The sequence below is a fragment of the Leptonotus elevatus genome, chromosome 10 (assembly GCF_054856555.1).
Source record: "Leptonotus elevatus isolate MCC_2025b chromosome 10, RoL_Lele_1.0, whole genome shotgun sequence".
NCBI lineage: Eukaryota > Metazoa > Chordata > Actinopteri > Syngnathiformes > Syngnathidae > Leptonotus > Leptonotus elevatus.
In genome coordinates this window covers 5,422,364-5,443,675 of record NC_141248.1, presented here as the reverse complement: position 1 = coordinate 5,443,675, position 21,312 = coordinate 5,422,364, and the positions used below count along the sequence as shown (strand labels likewise).

Below are 21,312 nucleotides of genomic sequence, written 5' to 3'. Positions count from 1 at the left end.
GAGTGTGTATAGACTTCTTTAACTTTAATAAGACATGATTACGCTCAAGACCTGAGCTGGTCTTACTACTTTGTGAGTCTGCTTACTTCAGGACCTTCCGGTATAGGCTATTGTTCTTCATAAAAAGCCACAACAAACAAAGTAAAAAAATAAAATAAATCGATGGTCATTGAATGTGTGACGTCATCCATAAAGTTTTAAGCAGAGGTGGGTAGTAAAGAGTCACATTTACTCTGTAAGTAACGTTTGTGAGAAAAAAAAAAGTACTTCTAAGAGTAGTTACCACACAATACTTTTTACTTTTACTTGAGTAGATGTGTGAAGTAGAAATGCTACTCTTACTCCGCTATATTGGGCTACACTATGGTTGTTACCCGCCGCCCCAATCATACATTAGATTTACCGTATTTTGACGTAAGCGCTCCACTTGACTGACTGTGTGGGAGCATTTCCGTGGACACATTGCTTATATACAAGAAATGCGGCCCTGGTTAGGACTGGCAGGCATGATGAGAACACAAAAGAGTCAACTGAAAGATGACATCTTGGTGCTTTTGATTTCAGAAACTGCCACCTATGGGGCGTTAGACTGGGGGGAGAGCCACAATTTGTGAATGGATTGTGCATGTTTGGGCTAACGTGTCTGCTTGCGTGTTGTTCGAGCTCAGTTATTATTTTTATTTTATGATTTGACAATGCCAGCATTTGCAGATAATTTTATGTTTTTGTCTGTTTGATGACATTGTTTTTAAAAAATAAATCAGACTTCATGTTCAAGCAGTTACTCAGTACTTGAGTATTCGTTTCAGTGAATACTTTTTTTTACTTGTACTTGAGTGATTTTTTTATGACTACTTTTTACTTTTACTTGAGTAATATTATTTTGCCTGGATTGGCTGGCAAACAGTTCAGGGTGTAACCCGCTTACTGCCCGAAGCCAGCTGGGATAGGCTCCACCACCCCCGCGACCCTTGCAAGGAATAAGCGGTTCAGAAAATAGATGGATGGATAATATTATTTTGAAGTAACACAACTCTTACTTGAGTAAAAATTTTGCCTACTCTACCCACCTCTGGTTTTAGGTGACTTCACAGACATTTTGCCCCACAATTGTGGTCTAATTCCAACTTATATCACTTCAAGGGTATTTTACATCCAAAGCAAAACATTCAGGGCCCTCTGTTAATGTCCTATACACTAAGGATATTGCTCTAATGATATACCAGCGCAAACACGCCCACAAAGTTGGACAACTGGGAGAAAATTTGTGCAAATTTACCACACATGGCATGTCATGGATTTACGTTTGCGCCAAGAACACGGCAGTAGACTATAGTACCAGTTGCGAGAATGATGACATTATCAGAAGGCGAGGTTAAACCGAGGAGGTCCAAAAGTGTTTTCCTCATTTGGCGCCATTAAGCTGTAGTGAGCGGAGAGGACGAGGATGACGACGACGCCATTCAGTCATTCATTTAATGTCCTTAAAATATCAATTATTGGTGCGATCATTTTCTTTTCAATATTTTTCAGATGTTGACGTGGGCATAAATCATGCATCTTTCACGTGAAAATGATCGCAAAATTGCTCCATTTTTACCGGTTAGCGCCGTGGAAAAGCGACGCAAAACCTTTAGTATATATGGCCCTCAGTTGCTACTCCATCGCCATCAGTTTCACATCATCACATCTACCCTTAAATATTATTCAGTGCAACATCCCTACTGGGCTCCACTGGGTCTATCCCTGTATACACTGCACAGCAAAGTGTGAGAACCTCTCTCTCTTTGACAACAGTGCTCCAGCACATGTGCAGGAGGCTTTCAGCGGCGAGTCGTAGTGTGCCAGGATGAGAACGGCTACCCTGCCAACAGCTGTGAGGATCGCAGCCGGCCCAGTGAGCAGCGATCCTGTGAGTCGGGGCCATGTCCGCAGTGGATCTATGGCAACTGGGGAGAGGTAAGGCAGACAGACACAGCTTTACTGGTGTTAAAAGGGCTAGTGGGAAAACCAAACTTTGGGATGCTTATGTTTGGATAATTACTTTGACTGTTTGTGAAGGTTGCATGAGAAAAAGGACATCTGAAAATACCTGAAGCTCAATTTCACATTCTTTGTGATTCCCACGGGATAGCATTAGTGTTTTGTTTTGTTTTTGAAACTGCTTTTTAATGTGAGCTCTCCTCATGCTGTCCTCAGTGCACCAAACCATGCGGAGGCGGGATCAAGACGAGACTGGTGGTATGTCAACGTCCAAATGGTGAGCGTTTCAATGATCTGAGCTGCGAGATCCACGACAAGCCGCCGGATCGGGAGCAGTGCAATACTCAGCCGTGCCCGTCTAGCACCCACTGGAGCGCAGACCCATGGAGCTCGGTACGCTCATAAAAAAACAACAACAACTCTATACCTTCTTTTTTTAACCTCACTTTTTGCCAGTAGTGATATTCAGTCACAATCATACTGAAAGGGGCGTCTGTGGTGCTTTTGCATTGGAGAAAAGAAACTGTATACTCCTAAGACTTTAAGTCCCGACGCTTCCCGCACTGGTGCCTGCAACATTTTCTCAAGACATTTGGAAAATCCATTACTGTTGCACTTACATGGCAGTGATATTCTGTCCTGCAAATGTGCCAGAGACAGTACATCACTACAAAACGCTTCAGTGACAGCTGTGACCAGAAGAATCTTCTTTTCTCTAGTTACTATAAAACAGTAGTTGGGCTGTGTGTTAGTATTGAAAGACATCAGGATCACTTTGTATCACGATCAGAGTTAGTTTTGTAAAATATTGTTTTGAATACATAATTTATTGATATATTTTTTTGGGGTCCTCTTTATCATTTGTACATAGCATTAATTTTAAAAGTGATTTATTTTGTCTTAGCTCTTTGTATTCGAACATTGCCAATTGTTCTCCATGTGCAAATACTGATGAATGTTTTTGTATATCAGGAATATACAGTATGATGCCTTGTTCATTTATTATCCAAAGAATGCCCCATGTTATAGATGTGTGGTGCTTCATTTGATATTTGGATGTTCCAATCTGCGCATTTAAAGAATTTACACGGGACTCCGTTTCTGCTGCGTGCTCTATATACTTTTACGTAGTGTGCATATTTGAAATGGTTATCATGTCGAGAATTGAGTTTGCCATAAGGCCCATGTGCTTTGTTAGATAACACTGGGGAACATCATTTTGTTGAGTTAGGTCTGACAGCTATTTTTGGGTGCAGAATGTAAAACTGATCTCAAGTTTTCAAGGATACTCAAGTCACTATCTTAAAAAATATGATATAATAGTGTATGTATGTAATTGAAACACTAATATGGAATTGTTACAGGCCATGAAAACTACCAAAACAGCATAAAACAAAATGTAATTTACAGCGGTATGTCCACGGTTACAAAGTTAAGACAAAGCTAGTCGTACAATCCGCTCTTCTTACTACAGTCTTACTACAGCTAATCAGTGGAATTTTGCTTATCTGAAGCTGCGGAGAAAAAACTTGACATGCTAGAAGAAAATTGACTTCAATGTTGGAATCAGCATGCCAGTTTTTGTTTTTATCTGCATCACAATCTGACTCAGCAGATTTTTTTTCAAATTGTTTACCCAGTGTAATGAGTTGTTGACACTTTATTTGACAGTTTTGTACCAAATTTTCTCCTGCTGCATACCCAATTTGACAGTTTCTTTGCTTATATTCAACATTCCCCAACCAGGTTATGTTTGCTGTGCAATCATCAGGATTTCATTCTAGCCTAGTTGTGCTATTGCATGTCTGGATAAGAGCTCTATAGGAATTAGCAGGAACAGCAGCAATAACCAGTACTGTGAAATAAAGTGTCTCAAGTGTGCATAGCCATAACATTCAAATATTGTGGGTGGCTTTGACACAGCTTTCTGTAGGTTTGTAAAACTCCAAGCTCTGCTTCAAAGGTGCTCTGAGTGTATCCATGTCAGTGTTTGCTTCATACAGTACTTGGACTTGCTATAAATGCTCAACAATACCTCATTTGGAAACCAATACAAACTCAGCTTGCCATTAACGTATGATCAATAACCTTCAATGGTGCTCTGGCCAAACAAGGGAGATCTAAGTATCATAAATGAACCATCGCGTTTCCAACGGGTAGGTTTTTCTATGCCGACTCTTCATGTCATGAAGTGTAGACGAATATAATATTAAGGAGGTGCAAAGTGTGTCATCATGTTGACGTGTCTTTGAATGTCACTCAAACAATGACCAATTAAAATGTGTATTTGAAATACGTGTGACCACAGGGGGAGCTTATATTGTTTTGTATCCAGAGCTCTTAACTCTGAGCCAACCTAGTGTGTCTACCTCAGTCTCTGTTATGATAGCCCCCCTGCCACATCTTTCTCTCCCTTTTGGCTGACTTGTTGAGGCTAACCAGTGCAGCTGATGGGACTAAACACAGATTCGGGTTTTTGTCATTTCACTTTTGAATACTTTTTCGCACACAGTGAGAGGCGGAGGTGGCAAATCCAGGTCCAGAAAGTAAAAACCCTTCCACCGTTTGGCTTTAGCCCCTGATGCTAGCTAACTAGCTCCCTAGCAGGTAAACGAGCACCATAGAAGCTAGCTAATCTAGCACCTGGGGCTAAAGCCAAACTGTGGCAGGGTTTTTACTGTCTGGACCTGGATTTGGCACCTCTGGTGAGAGGTGACCCAATCTGTGGTTAGGGGCAGCATCTGCCTGCAGCCCACCCAGTCAACTGCTCCGGATCATAAATGTCTCAAGTGACCGCACACCTTATTTTAAGGGCCTGTTATCACAGCAGTGGCTGCATTTTGTACTGCACATCATCTGCTAATGAGAGCTGTTGCATGTAATGATTCCCACGTGTGATCGCAAATTAGCCATTTGGTGGAAGTCGAACACAATATTAGCATGTGTCGCTCAAATTCTCCCTATATTTCTGCCATAATTGTTCAATCGATAAACTTTATTTGTAGAAGCACTTCAGTGTCACAAACTCCGCAGGCTCTTGAAATAAGCGTCTGGTTTGTCTCTTATAAATGGCAGTATTAGACTTTTTTTCAAGAAGCGTTTTCTGTATATTTATGTAATTACCTGTATTTATTGTTACTTCATTATAATGTTGTGTCAATATTTAATTTTTTATGGATTTCTGTTCACTTCCACAAAATGTTACAATTAAAGTGTCGTAGAGGTCATGTGTAAGGCTTTTTATCCTTATTTGAGTTTCAGTATATATTTTTTCCATGTATGTATTTGGACAGAAGCTTTCAACAGAAATGCTGGTGCAATAGCGAGCCAGCTCTCCCCTCGCAGTCTACTGAATGCCGTGTTTTTCCTGAATGAATATGCACAAATCACTGAGCAATCTCACTGTTATTTTATGCGGTCAGGGCCTCTGCTGACCCCTCGAAGCGATCATGCTTTTAACCGTCTATGGCGGGGGTGTTCAAAGCGCTTCCCATCAAGGTAAATCTTTGTCCTGCGTGACAATGCCTCGGTAAATCTCGCGGCTTATTTACTGTGCTTATTCACTTAAATGTATTTTTGGGATGCCTGGCGACGTTCGCGTTGCTATCAGGCTGCCAGTGTCCTTTTCCCCTCTCTGTCAGGCCCCCTCTCACTCTGGTCTAATGCGATGACAGTGTACAAATGCGGGGGCCGGTGACAGTGACTCGAATGGAGCGGGCCGTCAGCAAGACAATGCCGTGGTGTATTGGCAGGGTCAGGGGTCACGTTTGATCTGAACAGGGGCCCCTTCCCTCTTCTCTCCATTAGGATAGACAGACTTCTGAGAAATTGGAGCTGGGGGGTTAATGCTGACATTTCAAGCATATGAAGTTTTTTTCGTTTTGTTTTTTTATCTTTCAGTGGTGGTTCTTAACCTTTTGGAGGTACTGAACCTCACCAGTTTGCTATGCGCATTCACCAAACCCTTCTTTAATGAAAAATCGAATGTGATTTCTTTCAAATTAAAGACATCGGTTTTGGGCTTATTGGTTAAGAAAATGAACAGGGAGAGTAGCCTTTTCATCAAATCTAACTTTCTTCACCTTGAATTCAGAAAGTGTTCTGTACTCGTATTCCCCATCTCCATGCAGTTTGTTCCTTGAGTTTTTCTCGATAGCTAGCTGGGCTTGAATTGCTTAACTTTGCATTGCAAATCATGCAGTTCGGACGCTGATTTCCATCAGTCAACTTAATTTATAGAGGACTTTAAAACAACCACCGCTGTTTTCTTAAGATGTAACCCAGTGGTAGCAGATAGAATGAAAACAGCACAGGAGTCAGAATTAAACCCTGTGGACCACCATACATAATTTTATACATGTGAATTCATATTGCACATATTTGTCCGATCACACAGTACATTTTGTAGAATACTCTAAAATGACCAAATGTGTTCCCAGTCTAACAATACATTTACATTTACTTTGAATATTTGTACTCTTTTTCCAAGTGTATATTTGACTAGAGCTGGGTATCAATTCTAATTTCCTCAATCGATTCGATTTTGATTCACAAGCGTTCAGTTTGATCAATTCAATCCGATATTGATTCATTATAGAATTCTTCTTGACTATAAAGGAAAGGATAAAAACTACACAAACATTAAATTTCAAATTTTATTTTGTGGAGGCAGTAAATGGTTACATGATTTAGTTTATTAATGAAAGTAACACGTGTTATAATCACTTAAGTGTTACACAAACATTAACATCAGCAAGGAGGAGATGAAAATATTTCAATAATTCAAATTCAATAATTGTACATATCAATTAAAAAGATTCAAAATTGTCTTAAAGTGCATTAAGTCAGGTCTTTCATAAATGTAGGATAACACTTTTAAATTCACGTGAACAGTAAATTTCAAGAAAACAGATATAAGAAAATGTGGCCTTTAAAATTCAATTTTTTTATGAATTTATGGGGAAAAGTGATATTAAAATAAGCGATTCATGGTTTTACAAAATCGATATCGGTGATTCAATATCGATTATTCAATTTTTATTAAACCTAGCCCTACTTAAATTTGACTAAGTTTAGGCTAGGACTAAACAGTCTTTCAGTCAAATGTACTATATACTAAATGTATTGTCCACTTTCTTCCTTTGCTCAGCATAGTTAGTATGAAAGGATTAAAATAATAAAGAAAACACACGACTGGTTGGCACGTCCGCCTCCCAGTGCAGAGATCGAGTCCGTGCTTCGGCCTTCCTGGGTGAAATTTGCATGTTCTCCCCGTGCTTGCGTGGGTTTTCTCCGGGTACTCCGGTTTCCTCCCACATTTCCAAAAATATGTGTGGCAGGTTAATTGTACACTCCAAATTGTCCATAGGTGTGATTGTGAGTGTGGATGGTTGTCCGTCTCTGTGTGCCCTGCGATTGGCTGGCAACAAGTTCAGCCTGCCTACTACCCGAAGCCAGCTGGGATAGGCTTCAGCGCCTCCCGCGACCCTTGTGTGAGGACAAGCGGTTAAGAAAATGGATCAATGGAGAAAACACACGACATACCATCACAAAAGTCACAAGTCGACTACCGAGTGCATAAAATTCCCTGCAGCTCAGATAGGACAATCAATATAACGTGATCCAAGCGAGGCGTATCATTTGGATCAGGTGTGAGTCTTGACCTCCATCAAACCCCTGACATTGACTCACCGGTCTTCTGGGGTTTGAACAAACCCGGGTTATGAACCACTGTCTTACAGTAATAGTTTGTCTGTTGTGAGTTCATACATCTAAGTCACATGTACAGTATGTGCGGTTGTATGTTCTGCTCCATATAATTACAGAATCCCAGGGAAGCTAATAAACCCTACGCACGGGTGTTCATTTACTGTTATTACACATGATGTTTCAATTGGACCCAGTGGTTGCGTGTTCCAGGGTATTCTGAGGGCACTTCAGCGCAGCACATTTCCAAGAAAGCCCCTTGTAAAAAAAAAAAAAGGATATAAAAGACGAAGAATGACCTAGATTGCAAAAACATTCTGCTTCCTACTCACGGGCCAATTTTGTTTCAGCTTGAGCCACAGCATCTGAAATATTCATAATGTGCTACGCTTATATTGGCCAGTAATATTAAATAAATATTGGTGAGCACTTACTTAGTGTGTTTTATGTGGAACCGAACGGGTCCCCAAGTTTCTACAAATGATTATATTTTATTGTCACAAGCGTTAACAACCTTATTACCCAAATTATTCCCTCAAGGCATGAATAATAAAACAAACCCTCCATATTTTATTAGCCTTTGCAATGATGAATGAGGTCTGAACGAGGTGAAAGGTCACATGGCGTTCCTGTCCAGTACATTATCTTGCTGCACGGGACAGCACTGCACGCTGGGCCACGTACCCATTCAACTCTGAGCCTGTCGCTTCCTATCCATCCTCAAATACTGTACGACGCCCCCTGTGATTATCCGAGCTCAGTCCAGCCCCTCTCAACACCCACTTCCCAGCCCTCTGAAACACTGCACGGTGTGTGTGCGCGCATGTGTGTGAGCGTGTAAGTATGTGAGTGTCTGCCTGTCACAACAAGTTAGGCTTTCGGTGACTCGGTGAACCTGGAAGTGAAAGAAAGTTCTGCCGGGGTGATCTGACGCAGGCTGTCATTGGTTCGCTAAAAATCGTGCAGGAATCATGCAAATTTATATATATTTAATATGGAAACATGGAAATACTCCTGCACTTTCATCACATTTTCAACCATATGAATTTAACTCAAAAATCCTGCTATTTGAATTTTGTTTAGTTTGTGATTGTGTGACAATGATGTGCAACGTAACTCATTTTGTTAGTCTTTTGACAACAGTATGCTTGGTTAGCTTTAATTCCTGTGCAGTAGTTTGTTTGTGCGGATTGGCTGGCAACCAGTTCAGGGTGTCCCCCGCCTACTGCCCGAAGCCAGCTGGGATAGGCTCCAGCGCCCCCCGCGACCCTTGTGAGGAAAAGCGGTTAAGAAAATGGATGGATGGATAGGTTGTTTGTATGTTGTGGAAATAAATTCTTTCTCATCTCAAATCAACAACATGGTGAAGACAAAAAAATTATTTGTTTGTGTGTATGTATTTATATATATATATATATATATATATGCAGTATCTGCGTTTGTTGTCTTTCGGAGTCCAAAAATAGCTTTTGATATATTTTTTTTAAATGTATGTATTATTTATTTATTAATTTATCTATTAATTTTCTTGATATCTTGCAGTGTTCAGCCTCTTGCGGAAGAGGCTTCAAGTCCCGCAAGGTTCGCTGTTTGACCAGCCCAGGCCTCTCTGTTGAAGATGAAAATTGCCGGCACTTGAGCCCCAAACCCAGAAAGCAGAGGCGCTGCCGAGGTGGCCGTTGTCCCAAATGGAAGACTGGCAGTTGGGATGCGGTAGGCTTCTTTCACATTCCCATAAAACATTTCATATTCATAATGTGAGACCTCCTTATTTTTTTGACTTTATTATATATACCAATCAAAATCACAAAAATTGCGTTAAACTACCTGCACCAGTTTTTAGATGTGGTCTGAGCAGGCAACATCCTTCAGACTGACTTTCTGCACATTTGCTGACGTCTCAAACGCTAATGCTGAGGAGGACTTACTTGATGTCAGATTTTTTTATATATTTTTTGCCTTAAAGGGAAAGTCAACCTTAAACATTTCTTGACAATAATATGTTATATGTGACCTCACTAGTCTAAACATGACATTCTGATTAATATTGTATTTGTGGGTTTTTGAGTTATGCAGCAAAATCCAGCCGTTTTTATCTATCTCAGAGGGCGGCCATTTTGCCACTTGCTGTTAACTGAAGATGACATCACAGTTGCTCAGGGCTCAGGCAACAACCAATCACGGCTCACCTGTTTTCTGAAGCTGAGCTGTGATTGGTTGTTACCTGAGACCTGAGCAACTACAGTATGATGTCATTTTTACTCGACAGCAAGTGGCAAAATGGCCGCCTTCTAATATTGATTAAAAACGGCTGGATTTTGCTGCTTATCTCTTATTGAAAAGATTCAGATACCTTAAAATTAGGCTGGTCTCAGCCCGATATGATACCTACAATTGGTTTTCGCCTATGCCTAATATATACTCATGTGATCGTACCAACATAATATAGTCAATACAATTGGGTAAAAAATAACCCAATATGGGTCAAAAAGGGTCTGACCCAACGTTTTGGATTAATCATTTAACACAAGTTGGGTCAAAATGAATAACCCACAAAACACATCGCAACCCAAAAAAGTGTGATATTTTGCAGGTTATTAATTTGACCTAAGATTTATGTGAAATGAATAATACAAAAAGTTTGTATCCAACTGTGTTTAGAGTGTACTTCAAGTTCAAGAACATGACTGCCCTTCTTTTCTACCCAACTGTTTATGTATCTTTTCAACCTCTTGCGTGTGTAGACTTTGTGAATTTCCCCCACTGGCCAAGAGGTATCCAAGCACAGGAACACATCTGTACCTCATACATCAGAAAGGATGTGCGTCTTTGCAGGACAGCTGCAGAGCAGGAATGAGGCCAGGAGGAAATGATGCTCCATTGTCCCCACAGCATGATAACACATGGCTAAACACACTGCATTTTGGTTTGACAGCTGAAATGTGTCACAAGTCAAATGAGTGAAAAATCATATTATAATCCACTAGAGTTTTTAACGGCAACTGTTTGTAAAGAGAAAAAGACAAAAATAGATACAATCCAATAAATGTCTGTGTTTATTTATTACTGAAAACAAGTTTAAGACGGCAACATCATGTTGAATATTAATAGAAGTTATCACTCACTATTTTTTATTCTCTCAGCAGCCACTTAAAGGTACAGAAGTAGATTTTTTTTCAAAACTGCATTTGATCAATGCTCAATTTTGATCATAACTTGAGGCTCAAAACACTTCAATGCCAAAAAAACAAAAGTTCAATGCCACTCTAATGTACAATCATAATAATAAACTTATTAATGTCTCTAACTGTGTCACATAAAATGGCATTTTTATCTTTGCAACGGCAGTAGTTTAGATGCTATTTAAATCTTGCTAAATAGGGCAGGTGTACCTAATAAAGTGGACGTGTAATCTCCATTGCTTGGCTTCATCACAAAGTCTTGAAGATGAAAGTGACAGTACACAAATGATGCAGCACAAATATGAACTACATATTTATATTTTATTTAATTACTGTATACAATCAAATAACTGAATTCAACACAACTATTATCCAGATGAATATTCATCGTCCACACAGTGAAGTTACAATACGATATTGTTGTTAAGCAGTACCTGTCCTGTCTCCAGTGCTCAGCATCCTGCGGCGACGGCATCCAGCGGCGGGAGGTGATCTGCCAGGCTGGCACCCGAAGGAGCCCACTCGAGACCGACTGCCCCGCACGCTCCCGCCCGCTCTCTACTCAAAGCTGCCAGGTCGCTGAGTGCTCCTCACGCCACCGGTGGAGAGAAGGAGACTGGCAGACGGTAGGGAAGGCGTTTTCTGCTTGCAGATGTGTTTTGTGTCTGCTGTTGGAGCTTGCCGAGAAAGTTCTGGTGAGGTTCTGAGTCAAGGCGGCGGGCTTTTCTGCTAGAGCAGCGGTAGTCAGGGGAAAGGAGGAGGGCTGCTCCTTGCTTCATTCACTGATGGGAATCAAATGATCAGGCTTGTTTTTTTCAACAAAACATTTTTCTCACTTTAGGAAGTGTCCTTTTTTGGTCATGTAATTGGCAAGGCTCATTAGAAAGGCTGGATAATGCTCAGTGGAGCGACTCACTTGTGTATTGTGGATAGACGGTTTTGAGCACCCTCAACCAGCCCAGGAATAAAAAATAAAAGTCATGTCATACAGTTGATTTACATGGATTTATTGTGTCTAGTTTGCATGTTTTTGTCAACATGTGCGAGTGTGTTGTAACAGTACTCTGGCTTCGCTCAAAGTCACCTTTGATAGGCTTCAGCTCACCCAGGGATAGGCAAGTTCGGTCCTTGAGAGCCGCAGCTCTGCATGTTTTCGGTGTCTCCTTCAAACCCAGGTGTTTCAAATCATCAGCTCATCATTACGTTCTGCAGGAGCCTCTCAGCTGTGTTCAAGGAGGGAGACATCAGAAACATGCAGGATTGCGGCTCTCTAGGTCTGAACTTGCCTATCCCTGAGCTAACCCAAAACCCTAAAGTGAAAATGGTTAGATGTTAACATATGTGTCCTCTTTGGGTGTTTTCACACTTGACAGATTTGGTTCTGTGAAAAGGAACTTGATTGCTTGATCTAATTTGATTAGAGTTTAAGCACTAGTGCAAGATCACTTTAAAACAGGTTTGTCAAGCATATGGCCTGTGGGCCAGAACTGGTCTGTCAGAGTGTACTATCAGCAGCTTCAGCAGGGAAATCCAGACTTCCCTCTCCCCAGCCACTTAAACCAGCATCTCCAGCGGGATCCAAAGGCGTTCCAAGCGAGCCGAGAGACATAGTCTCTTCAGTGTGTCCTGGGTCGTCCCTGGGGCCTCCCACCAGTGGGACATACCCGGAACACCTCTCGAACAGGAGGCATCCGGCTGTTACTCAGTATATGATACAAAAACTTTGCTCTAATTTATGTTAAAGTGGAAGTCAACCCCCCCAAAATCTTTATGCAGCCCCACTAGCCTAAACACAGTATGCTGATTAATATTGTGTTTGTGGAATACGAGTTAAGCATCTCAAGGGTTAGGCCACTTGTTTATTTATTTATGGATATATATATATATATATATATATCCATTTCTATATTTTTATTTATTTATTTAAATTTTTTTATTCTATTTGTTCTATCCGGTTTTATTTATTTTTAATTTTGCCAGTTTTGGTCCTTCCTAGCTTGAAAACGTCACATTACCAAACTCAGAAAACAGGTGAACCGTGATTGGTCGTTGCCTGAGGAATTATGATGTCATTTTGACTCAACAGCAATTCGCAAAATAGCTAAGGGCTCAGGTAATGACCAATCACGGCTCACCTGTTTTCTGGGTTTGGTCATGTGACATTCACAAATTAAGCCCTTAGGCACTGTGAAAAAAATGGCCGCAACCTGCGATGGATAAAAACGGGTGTATTTTGCTGCTTAACTCATATTCTACAAACGCAATAATATTCAGAATACTGTGTTTAGACTAGAACATATTATTATAAAGATTTTTTATTGTTATTCTCCTTTAAGAAATTTCACATTACTTTACAACAATAATAATAAATGGAAATATTTTCAGAATCTATGTGTAATTAGTTGCACCAAAAAAACAGGAAGTATTTTGACCTGTCGTCATTTATAGCCATAGACAAACTGGCACGGCATACTTGAAATTTGGGTGAAAGTGGCCCCTGCACTAAAATTAGTTTGACATCCCTGCTTTAAAAGGTGGGTGGGTCTCAATTTATGCAACCTGTTAACATTTTAAAGTCAAGTTTATTTACATATCCCTTAATCACAAAAGAGTTTGAAATTGCTTCACACACCCATAAAGGGTAATGTGAAGGCTATAAGTGATTCAGGACTAAAAGCGCCGTCCAAACCACCTCAAGTACATTGGTTTGAACCTGAGAACTAAATTGTGAATCCAACATGAAGTTGTGTCAGTTTTATAGGAAAATCAAAAGATGATCTTGATACAGATAGAGATCCTTTGCAACAGGCCACTTGCATTGGGGTGAGTTTCCTCACAGATGCGGAATTTGCTTTCAATCTGAAACCACTCATCATGTAACATATTTTGAAAATGTACTTATCCACAAGTCTCTCGTCACTTTTATCAAAGTAGCCGGCGGGTCAGTGTTGTGAAGGGTTAGCTCATTCCCATTCCTCAGAACAGCTGCACAGCTCAATAACATGTCCAGGTATTTCACTTGTTTGACATGAATCCTGCGCATGAAGCGATAAAGCCCAGCTGGAATCAGCTGCAGCTGTATGTGACGCACGTAGAGCTTCCACGAGTCTCTTGTATAATGATTGGACAGCAACATCAATCCTTTCTTCTGTGCAAGATCATGGAAGATAAAAGACATTTCTATAAAATCCACAATTGTGTCATCTATCAGGTCTTGGTCATGTCCTCTGTTTTGGTTCTTCTTATCAAGAATTCATTGATTTCAATTTGTATTGTGTTTTTGCCTTGTGAAATGAAATGTGCCGTATAGATAAAGCTTCCTTGCCTTGCCAATAAAACGGTTGTTTACTTGTTAGTTAAAATAAAAACCTTGTCCTTTGTCCCCACTGTAGTGCAGTAAATCATGTGGATCTGGCCACAGAAGACGAGACTTACAATGTGTGGACCACCACAAGCAGGAGGTCCATGAAATGTACTGCGTGAACCAAATCCGACCTCCAGATATAGAGAGCTGTAATGTCCAAGCCTGCGAATTTGTTTGGATCACAGGAAAATGGACTGAGGTGAACCTTAATACAATAAAATCCAAAAAAACGACTCGTGTTAACCATCATCTTCAAATCAAATCTTTATTTTATCTTTATTTATTATATTTCCCAGTGCTCAGTCAGCTGTGGCAAGGGCTACCGCCAGCGTCGGATCTCCTGCAGCGACGTGCACATAGAGAATGATAACTATGAGTATGGTCATCAGTCTCTTTCCAACTGTCCAGGGACCCCCCCTGAGAGATATATGCCGTGTCATCTGGAGCCTTGTCCACCTCTGCATGAGTGGAAGGTTGGAACATGGGGACCAGTGAGTAAACCTGATATATTGTAGTCTGCTATTTTATTAGAATTCATGAATGTGATTTATAGGAAATATTATAATTGCATGAATTTGTCGATGCTTTCCTTTTGAGTGTTGCGTATTTAAGTTTTGATGATTGCATCAAACCACAGATAAAAAAGAATCAAATAACTCTGACTCCTAAACCGCGCATAAAACTGGCATGGACCGCATCTAAATGACAAAAATACAGATAAGATCTCATTTCACCCACTTCCGCACTTCTCCGCCTCCTTTTTAGTGCTCAGAGAGCTGTGGAGATGGAGTGATGGAAAGAGTGGTGCAGTGTGTGAAAGCAGATGACCAGCAAAGCGATAAATGCTCCGTCCATGCCATGCCAGAAGCCAGGAAAGTCTGCAGAAACCTGAGCTGTGAGTTTTTTTTCCCTCCCGTCACACACGGACAGTCAAGCCTAAAATTTCGCCAAATAATTCACACCTAATATTCGTATTGACTTTCATGATATCAAATACTTTAACCCTCCTGTTATGTTGTGGGTCAAAATGACCCACTTTCAAGTTAATTAAAAAACAATGAAACTTGGCACCAACAGACAGTAAGAATTAAGAAATGGCTAATTTTGGAATATTTTCAATTCAAACCGGTAATAATGGAGTCAGCCTCTAACAATGTTTCTCGGAATGCTTTTGGCACATATGGACCATAGTAAGGGTCAAATTGACCCATTTTAAAGTAAAACAAAAAACTAATATTGATTTATTTATTTTTCCCCATGATGAAAATGCACATCAAGAGACTATAAGAAATGGTTTATTTTGAGATATGTGCAATGAAAACAGTTAATAACCAATACAAAAATATTATTATTAAAAAAAAAATTGGGTGTGGGGGGGATATTAAACATTTCGGGTCAAATTGAGACATTTCAAGGGAGAAAAAGTACAAATATTAATCTGTGGTAATGATACGTCTCATCAGCAGACAACTAAAATTGTTCACTTTGCCATATTTTCAGTTAAGATGTTAAATATTTAATGGAACTCTTTTGGAATATAAATCATAGCCCGGGTCAAATTGACCCATTTTAACGTTTTTTTTGGTTTGTTTGTTTGTTTGTTTTTTTTGTTTTTGTTTTAGCTACGAAGCTTCTCATCAATTAAAATGGCTCACTTTGACATATTTTCAATTAAAAGTGTTACTAATGTTTATCGGAATGCTTTTAGAACATTAAACATGACATATGCCATTGTCATTTTTGTTGTTACGAATGTCAGAAACCATATTGTAAACCGAATACAGATGTGACTCTGAGACGAGCTGTCACAATTTCATTTTATTTTGTTTATTTATTTATTGCTGTTGTTGTTTAGTTTATTATTATTATTACTTTACCTTGTAAATAAACTCTGGGGAGAAATTCATTCAACAATGAAGAAAATTGTTTCATATTGTCTTTTTTTCTTTTAAAAATGAATGAAATAAAATGATTGAAATGAAACATAGACCGGGCCAAACTGACCCATTTTAAAATAAACTTCTCATCAATTAAAATGGTTTACTTTGACAAATTTTCAATTAAAATTGTTTCTAATGTTTATCAGAATGCTTTTGGAACATTGAACTCAGCCTGGTCAAACTGACCCAATACAAATAGTAGTATTTTGTGATGAAACTTGAAAAAATTATACGATAAAAGTAGATGATAATGTTCATCAGGATGCATTTTCATCATTGAACATAGCCTGGGTCAAATTGACCCGGGAACATTATTGTTGTTCCCGAGAAACCAACCAAGCAGGAGGGTTAAAAATGTTGCTGTAATGAAGATATCGCACATTGTTGATTGCTGCAGGTTAGGAGGTATTATTTTAATAATGTTCAGGGCTGGACTGGCACAAATAATCAGCCCTGATATTTTGTATAAGACCCGCCGGCCCAGCCCAATTCTTGACCACCTTTGGCTACCACGTAGCTCTACCACTGATGTTTATTGGTCCAGTTTTCTCTCTGTATTGTAAATGGATTAATGGACTGCTCCCTCTAAATTGTGGGTTGGTCTTTTGCGGTAAAATGGAGGGAAATAATAATAGAATAGAACCACATCGGCCCCAAAATACACCAGCCCACCAGGCATCTGTCCTGTATGCCAAAAAGCCAGTCCAGCCCTGATAATGTTTAATATTATAGTATCTTATTTAGGGTGATTTTAATAATGTCTATTTAGTTGCCTACCTAAAGTTACATCTCTTCTTTTTTTTTCCCATCCCAAGGCCATTTGCCTTCTAGCTGCCAGGTGGTTCAGCACATGAATGGCATGCTCCCAGATGGTGAACATTTACTGAATATTCAAGGAAGTACTCTCAAGGTAAATTGTTTTGTTTTCTTCAAATTTATGAAATAAATAAATAAATAAATAAATAAATAAATAAACAAATTCCTTATAATGCAAGAAAATACAAATTCATGAATATTAGTACTCCTATAATCACATAAATATTGAGAATCTTAACAGCTGAGATATGGAAATGAATTGTTTTCAATACTAGAGAAAACAACGTGTTACAGTGTCCAAGTAGTCTCATGTTTTTGTCTCTTTTGTGAAATTCCAACTGTTGGCTGCTGCATATTGTGTAACATTGTTAGAGGAAATGCCACAGAATACATTTTGAAGACTTGCCAGCTGTTCACCTGTTTAGAAAATAAAAGAATTAAGCTTATTTGAAGATTTTGTCTTCTCAAGAGCCTTTGCTTTCAGTAACGTATTTTGTCCTCCTCCTTTCCCTATTACTCTTCATTTTTTATCCTCAGGTCTACTGTGCAGGAATGCAGACAGAGAATCCACGGGAGTATATCACCTTGACAACAGGAGAGGGGGAGAATTTTTCTGAGATCTTTGGCTTCAGGTAAACTGCAAGCTAAGAGCAGCCTGTAAATGTAAAACAGATCTCAGGTGTTTGTGTTTGTACGTTTGCAGACTCAATGACCCCTCCCAGTGTCCATCCAACGGGTCCAGAAGAGAAGACTGCAACTGCCGCAGAGACTACTCTGCTGCGGGCTTCACCACCTTCTCCAAGGTCCGCCTGGACCTGAGCAAGATGAACATCATCAGTGAGTCAGTAGCCCATGCACGTTAGTGCAGCTTCACAGCTCTTAATGAGGGTGCCACAAACAAAACAACATCCTGAGATAATTATGGGAATGTATACCATCACTCTCACTATATGTGATCAAACTTTAAAGCATCCTGCCTCACTCTCAAATAAGAACATCCCCTGCCATTTAATTACACCCATGCTCATGAAGGGTTAATGGACTCAAGATGTCTTCAATGTTCATTTAAACAACATACAATTACAAGGCTGGGGTGGCCAAGATCCTGTTACATTGATATTGCAGACCCTAAAAATACAAGTGCTGACCAAACTAAAGAATCTCCATTCTCAACCATTAAGCTACAGATTGGCAGTTTGCATTGACTCCTGAAGGCAACAGGGTTCCATTTGGCACAGCAGGGGACTGCTACAGCGCCTCCCAATGTCCACAGGTGAGTAAAACAAGCTGTTGAGAAGAGTCCTTTAGCCATCATCCATCTACAAGAATGCATGTCCTGTTTACATTGCTGTGACTGGCTGGCGACCAGTTCAAGGTGCATCCACCTCTCGCTCAAAGTCAGCTGGAATATGTTCCATCTCACTCGTGATCCTAATAGGGGTAAATGATATAGAGAAAAAAAAGATTATTATTATTATTATTTTAGTGATGAAGGTATTTCAACTTCCTGTCCTGTAAATATGAGCTTAAAAAAAAAAAGAGTTCATATAGAAGAGCTGCATAAAAAATATTATTTCCAAAGATAATAATACTCAATTTTCATTGAAAATATCAGAGATGACATCATTCTTCTATACATGTTAATTATTGAGGTTGTTTGCTGTTTTGTACATTTGCACTGTATCCTACTAAGGACTGTCTTTAGTAGTTTAACAACATTATTTCCCTCCCCTGGGGGAGTATTTGACATGTGAGTATTGTAACACTACTTATATCATATAGATTATATCTATATGATTTACTACTGTATGTCATTTTTAATTATGATGTTTGCGCAATTTACTAATATGCTCTCGATTTTTTTCCTGCCATTAAAAACTCACTTAATGACTGATTTCTATACAGTGTAATTATTTGTTTTGTTTACTTTGTATTGTACATGCTTTTTAAGTGAGACTTGCAGGGACATAAAACACCACGATGATAGACAGAAGGAAAAATAATCGATATACTGTACGAGAAAATATGTACAAAATATTTTTGTGTGAATGCTGCATGCAAAACTAGAAGTGCACAACATGTGTTCACTTCTCAATGATTCTTGAACATCTTGTTTTGCATTCATATGGCCAATCAGAAATAAGTTCACTTTATGCAGACATTTTGTGATCATTTACTTATTGTGTTTCTGGTACTTTCAGGGGCGCTTCAGCATCAACCTCTCAGGGACGGGTTTTAAAGTGGCTGCAGACACCTCGTGGGCCTCCCAAGGCAATTATGCTGTGGCTGATATAAGGAAATCACAGGTATTGTATAACAGACAGTGTCTCAAGGGGGAGATCCTTTCATTTACCGGCAGTTGTCTTTAATGGTGAACAGTATCAGTACCAAACCAGCCAATCCGTAGAAGCCAGAATTGCTTTTTAGGGGAGCCTTTAGGGGATCAAATTCTTATTTTACTCAATAAAATGCATAACATCTTCTAACTTTCATATTGTCCTGGCACCCCCACAACTAACATATGGTTCTTTAGATTGAATCAAGGTGTCTTTTTTTTTTTTCAAGCCTTGACCATAAATTTTAGCTTGACCTTCTAAAGCATTTTCTTCCTTCTTCCTACCCTTTTCAGTCTGACTGCTTTTGAATAGATTCTGTAGTTCAAGAGCCTGTCCCCATAAACAAGCGGCGAAAAGACCCTTATTAGGCAGCTGCTCTGTCAAGTGCCCACCCACCATTTGCTTTTCATACGAAGATCAAGCTTAAGGACTCAGGTTCTTGGCAAGACTTTTAGGCAGGAGGCAGCAGAGATGCCAAGATGTTCACAGTTTAATATCCATAGCCAGCCGTTTCAATCTGGCCATCGCAGGCACTTTAAATAAAGGCAGGTTGTGTGGGGAGGAGGGGCGGATACTCTAAAGGAGACCATACAGGACTCTCACTGTTCCCAATGGCTTACATGTTGATGGACGGTGCTTTGGTGCTACCGTTTCCTTTGTGGTTTTGTTTGTTTGAGACCACCATTTGTGGTGCATGTACAGTACATGATGCCACTTGTGTTTAGTTTTTTTGGCGGTGGGGAAGGATCATATACTGTGAAGCGGCTTGCTAGATGTTGGAGTCTAATTGCTAAAGAGTGGTATTCATTTGGCAATATTTGATGATGATGATGATGATGATGATGATGATGATGATGATGATGATGATGATGATGACGTACGTCTGCATGGCTCTGCCAGATGGTTTAAAATATTTGGGCCACCTGTATAATGCTGTGCAGTTCAGATTGTCTCTAGAATAAACAATGTTTTCTAATGATTACGTAATATCATGAAATAAACTATCACTTTATTACTCCCATACAGTGAGTAAAGTATCATTAAGACTGTGCAGTGGAAGTTAACTGATGTTGTTACTTTTATGTCCACAGGATGGCAGCAGAGTGTTAGGAACATGTGGAGGCTACTGTGCCAAATGTTCTCCAGCGTCAGCTTCCATTCTGCCCATTACGGTGGCCTAGATCGCACACGTGTCGGGTATCTACATTCACATATGTAACATGTAACATAATATAACCAATTCTCTGTATTACTCAAAGCCTGTGGCTGCCCTTGTCCTGCATTTCCTGCAAAAAGTTTGTCATGGCGCTGCTTGTGACTGTGTTCGTCAGTTAGGTGCTCATCATGTCAGGATCTCCCTCCATTTTGGTGCTACGTCCATCAAACAGCACAAATCCGTCCATCACATGACCTCTTTTTGATTTTTGTTTACCTTGTGTCGTTTAATGTGTTGTAATAGCTGTAAATAAGGATATGTGGATATGTCTTATTTATTGTAGGCCTGCTTCTAATATTAGTTTTTATTTTGAAGTAACACCACAATGTCGTTTTGCCAGAGTGTGCCTTTTATTTTTAGATAATTGCACATTTTATGCCTCTATATGATGCATGTTAGAAATATGTCCATTCAGAGATGGTGCATGGTTCTCTGATTCTTATTTGTGCATATTCCTGTATTTTAAAAACTGTTGAGTCAGTTCAGGCACTACGTAGACATTCATTCTGATATAAAGCCAATTGTGATAGTGATTTTCATAATGTGCTTTATCAACACCAAGTCAAGTCATCTTTATTTATATGTGTGAATACTTTTGCTTAGCTGCTAATTAATAGAATACCATGAACAATTTGTTGCTGCATTGCCTCCACACAAATACGCACTTGGCAGTTGAATATGACTTTAATAGGTAAATGAAATTTAAGATGAAGACATCTGGCTGAGTGTTCAGGAGGCATACAGCAAGTTATGTTTATGCAGCTGTGAA

At 39.5% G+C, this 21,312-nt stretch overlaps 1 protein-coding gene across 1 annotated transcript in view; it reads left to right on the top strand.

The window, feature by feature from the left end:
- adamts9 (ADAM metallopeptidase with thrombospondin type 1 motif, 9) overlaps positions 1–21,086 on the top strand; it is a 50,002-nt gene extending 28,916 nt beyond the window's left edge. Inside the window, exons 27-39 of the mRNA XM_086087565.1 lie at positions 1,798–1,959; positions 2,200–2,376; positions 9,232–9,402; positions 11,321–11,497; positions 14,264–14,434; positions 14,532–14,726; positions 15,001–15,130; positions 16,991–17,085; positions 17,529–17,623; positions 17,695–17,828; positions 18,173–18,264; positions 19,193–19,297; positions 20,419–21,086. Coding sequence (XP_085943691.1) covers positions 1,798–1,959; positions 2,200–2,376; positions 9,232–9,402; positions 11,321–11,497; positions 14,264–14,434; positions 14,532–14,726; positions 15,001–15,130; positions 16,991–17,085; positions 17,529–17,623; positions 17,695–17,828; positions 18,173–18,264; positions 19,193–19,297; positions 20,419–20,508 — 1,794 coding nt within the window. The 3' untranslated portion in view covers positions 20,509–21,086. The remainder of the gene's footprint in view (positions 1–1,797; positions 1,960–2,199; positions 2,377–9,231; positions 9,403–11,320; positions 11,498–14,263; positions 14,435–14,531; positions 14,727–15,000; positions 15,131–16,990; positions 17,086–17,528; positions 17,624–17,694; positions 17,829–18,172; positions 18,265–19,192; positions 19,298–20,418) is intronic.
- The last annotated feature ends 226 nt before the right edge of the window (positions 21,087–21,312 follow it).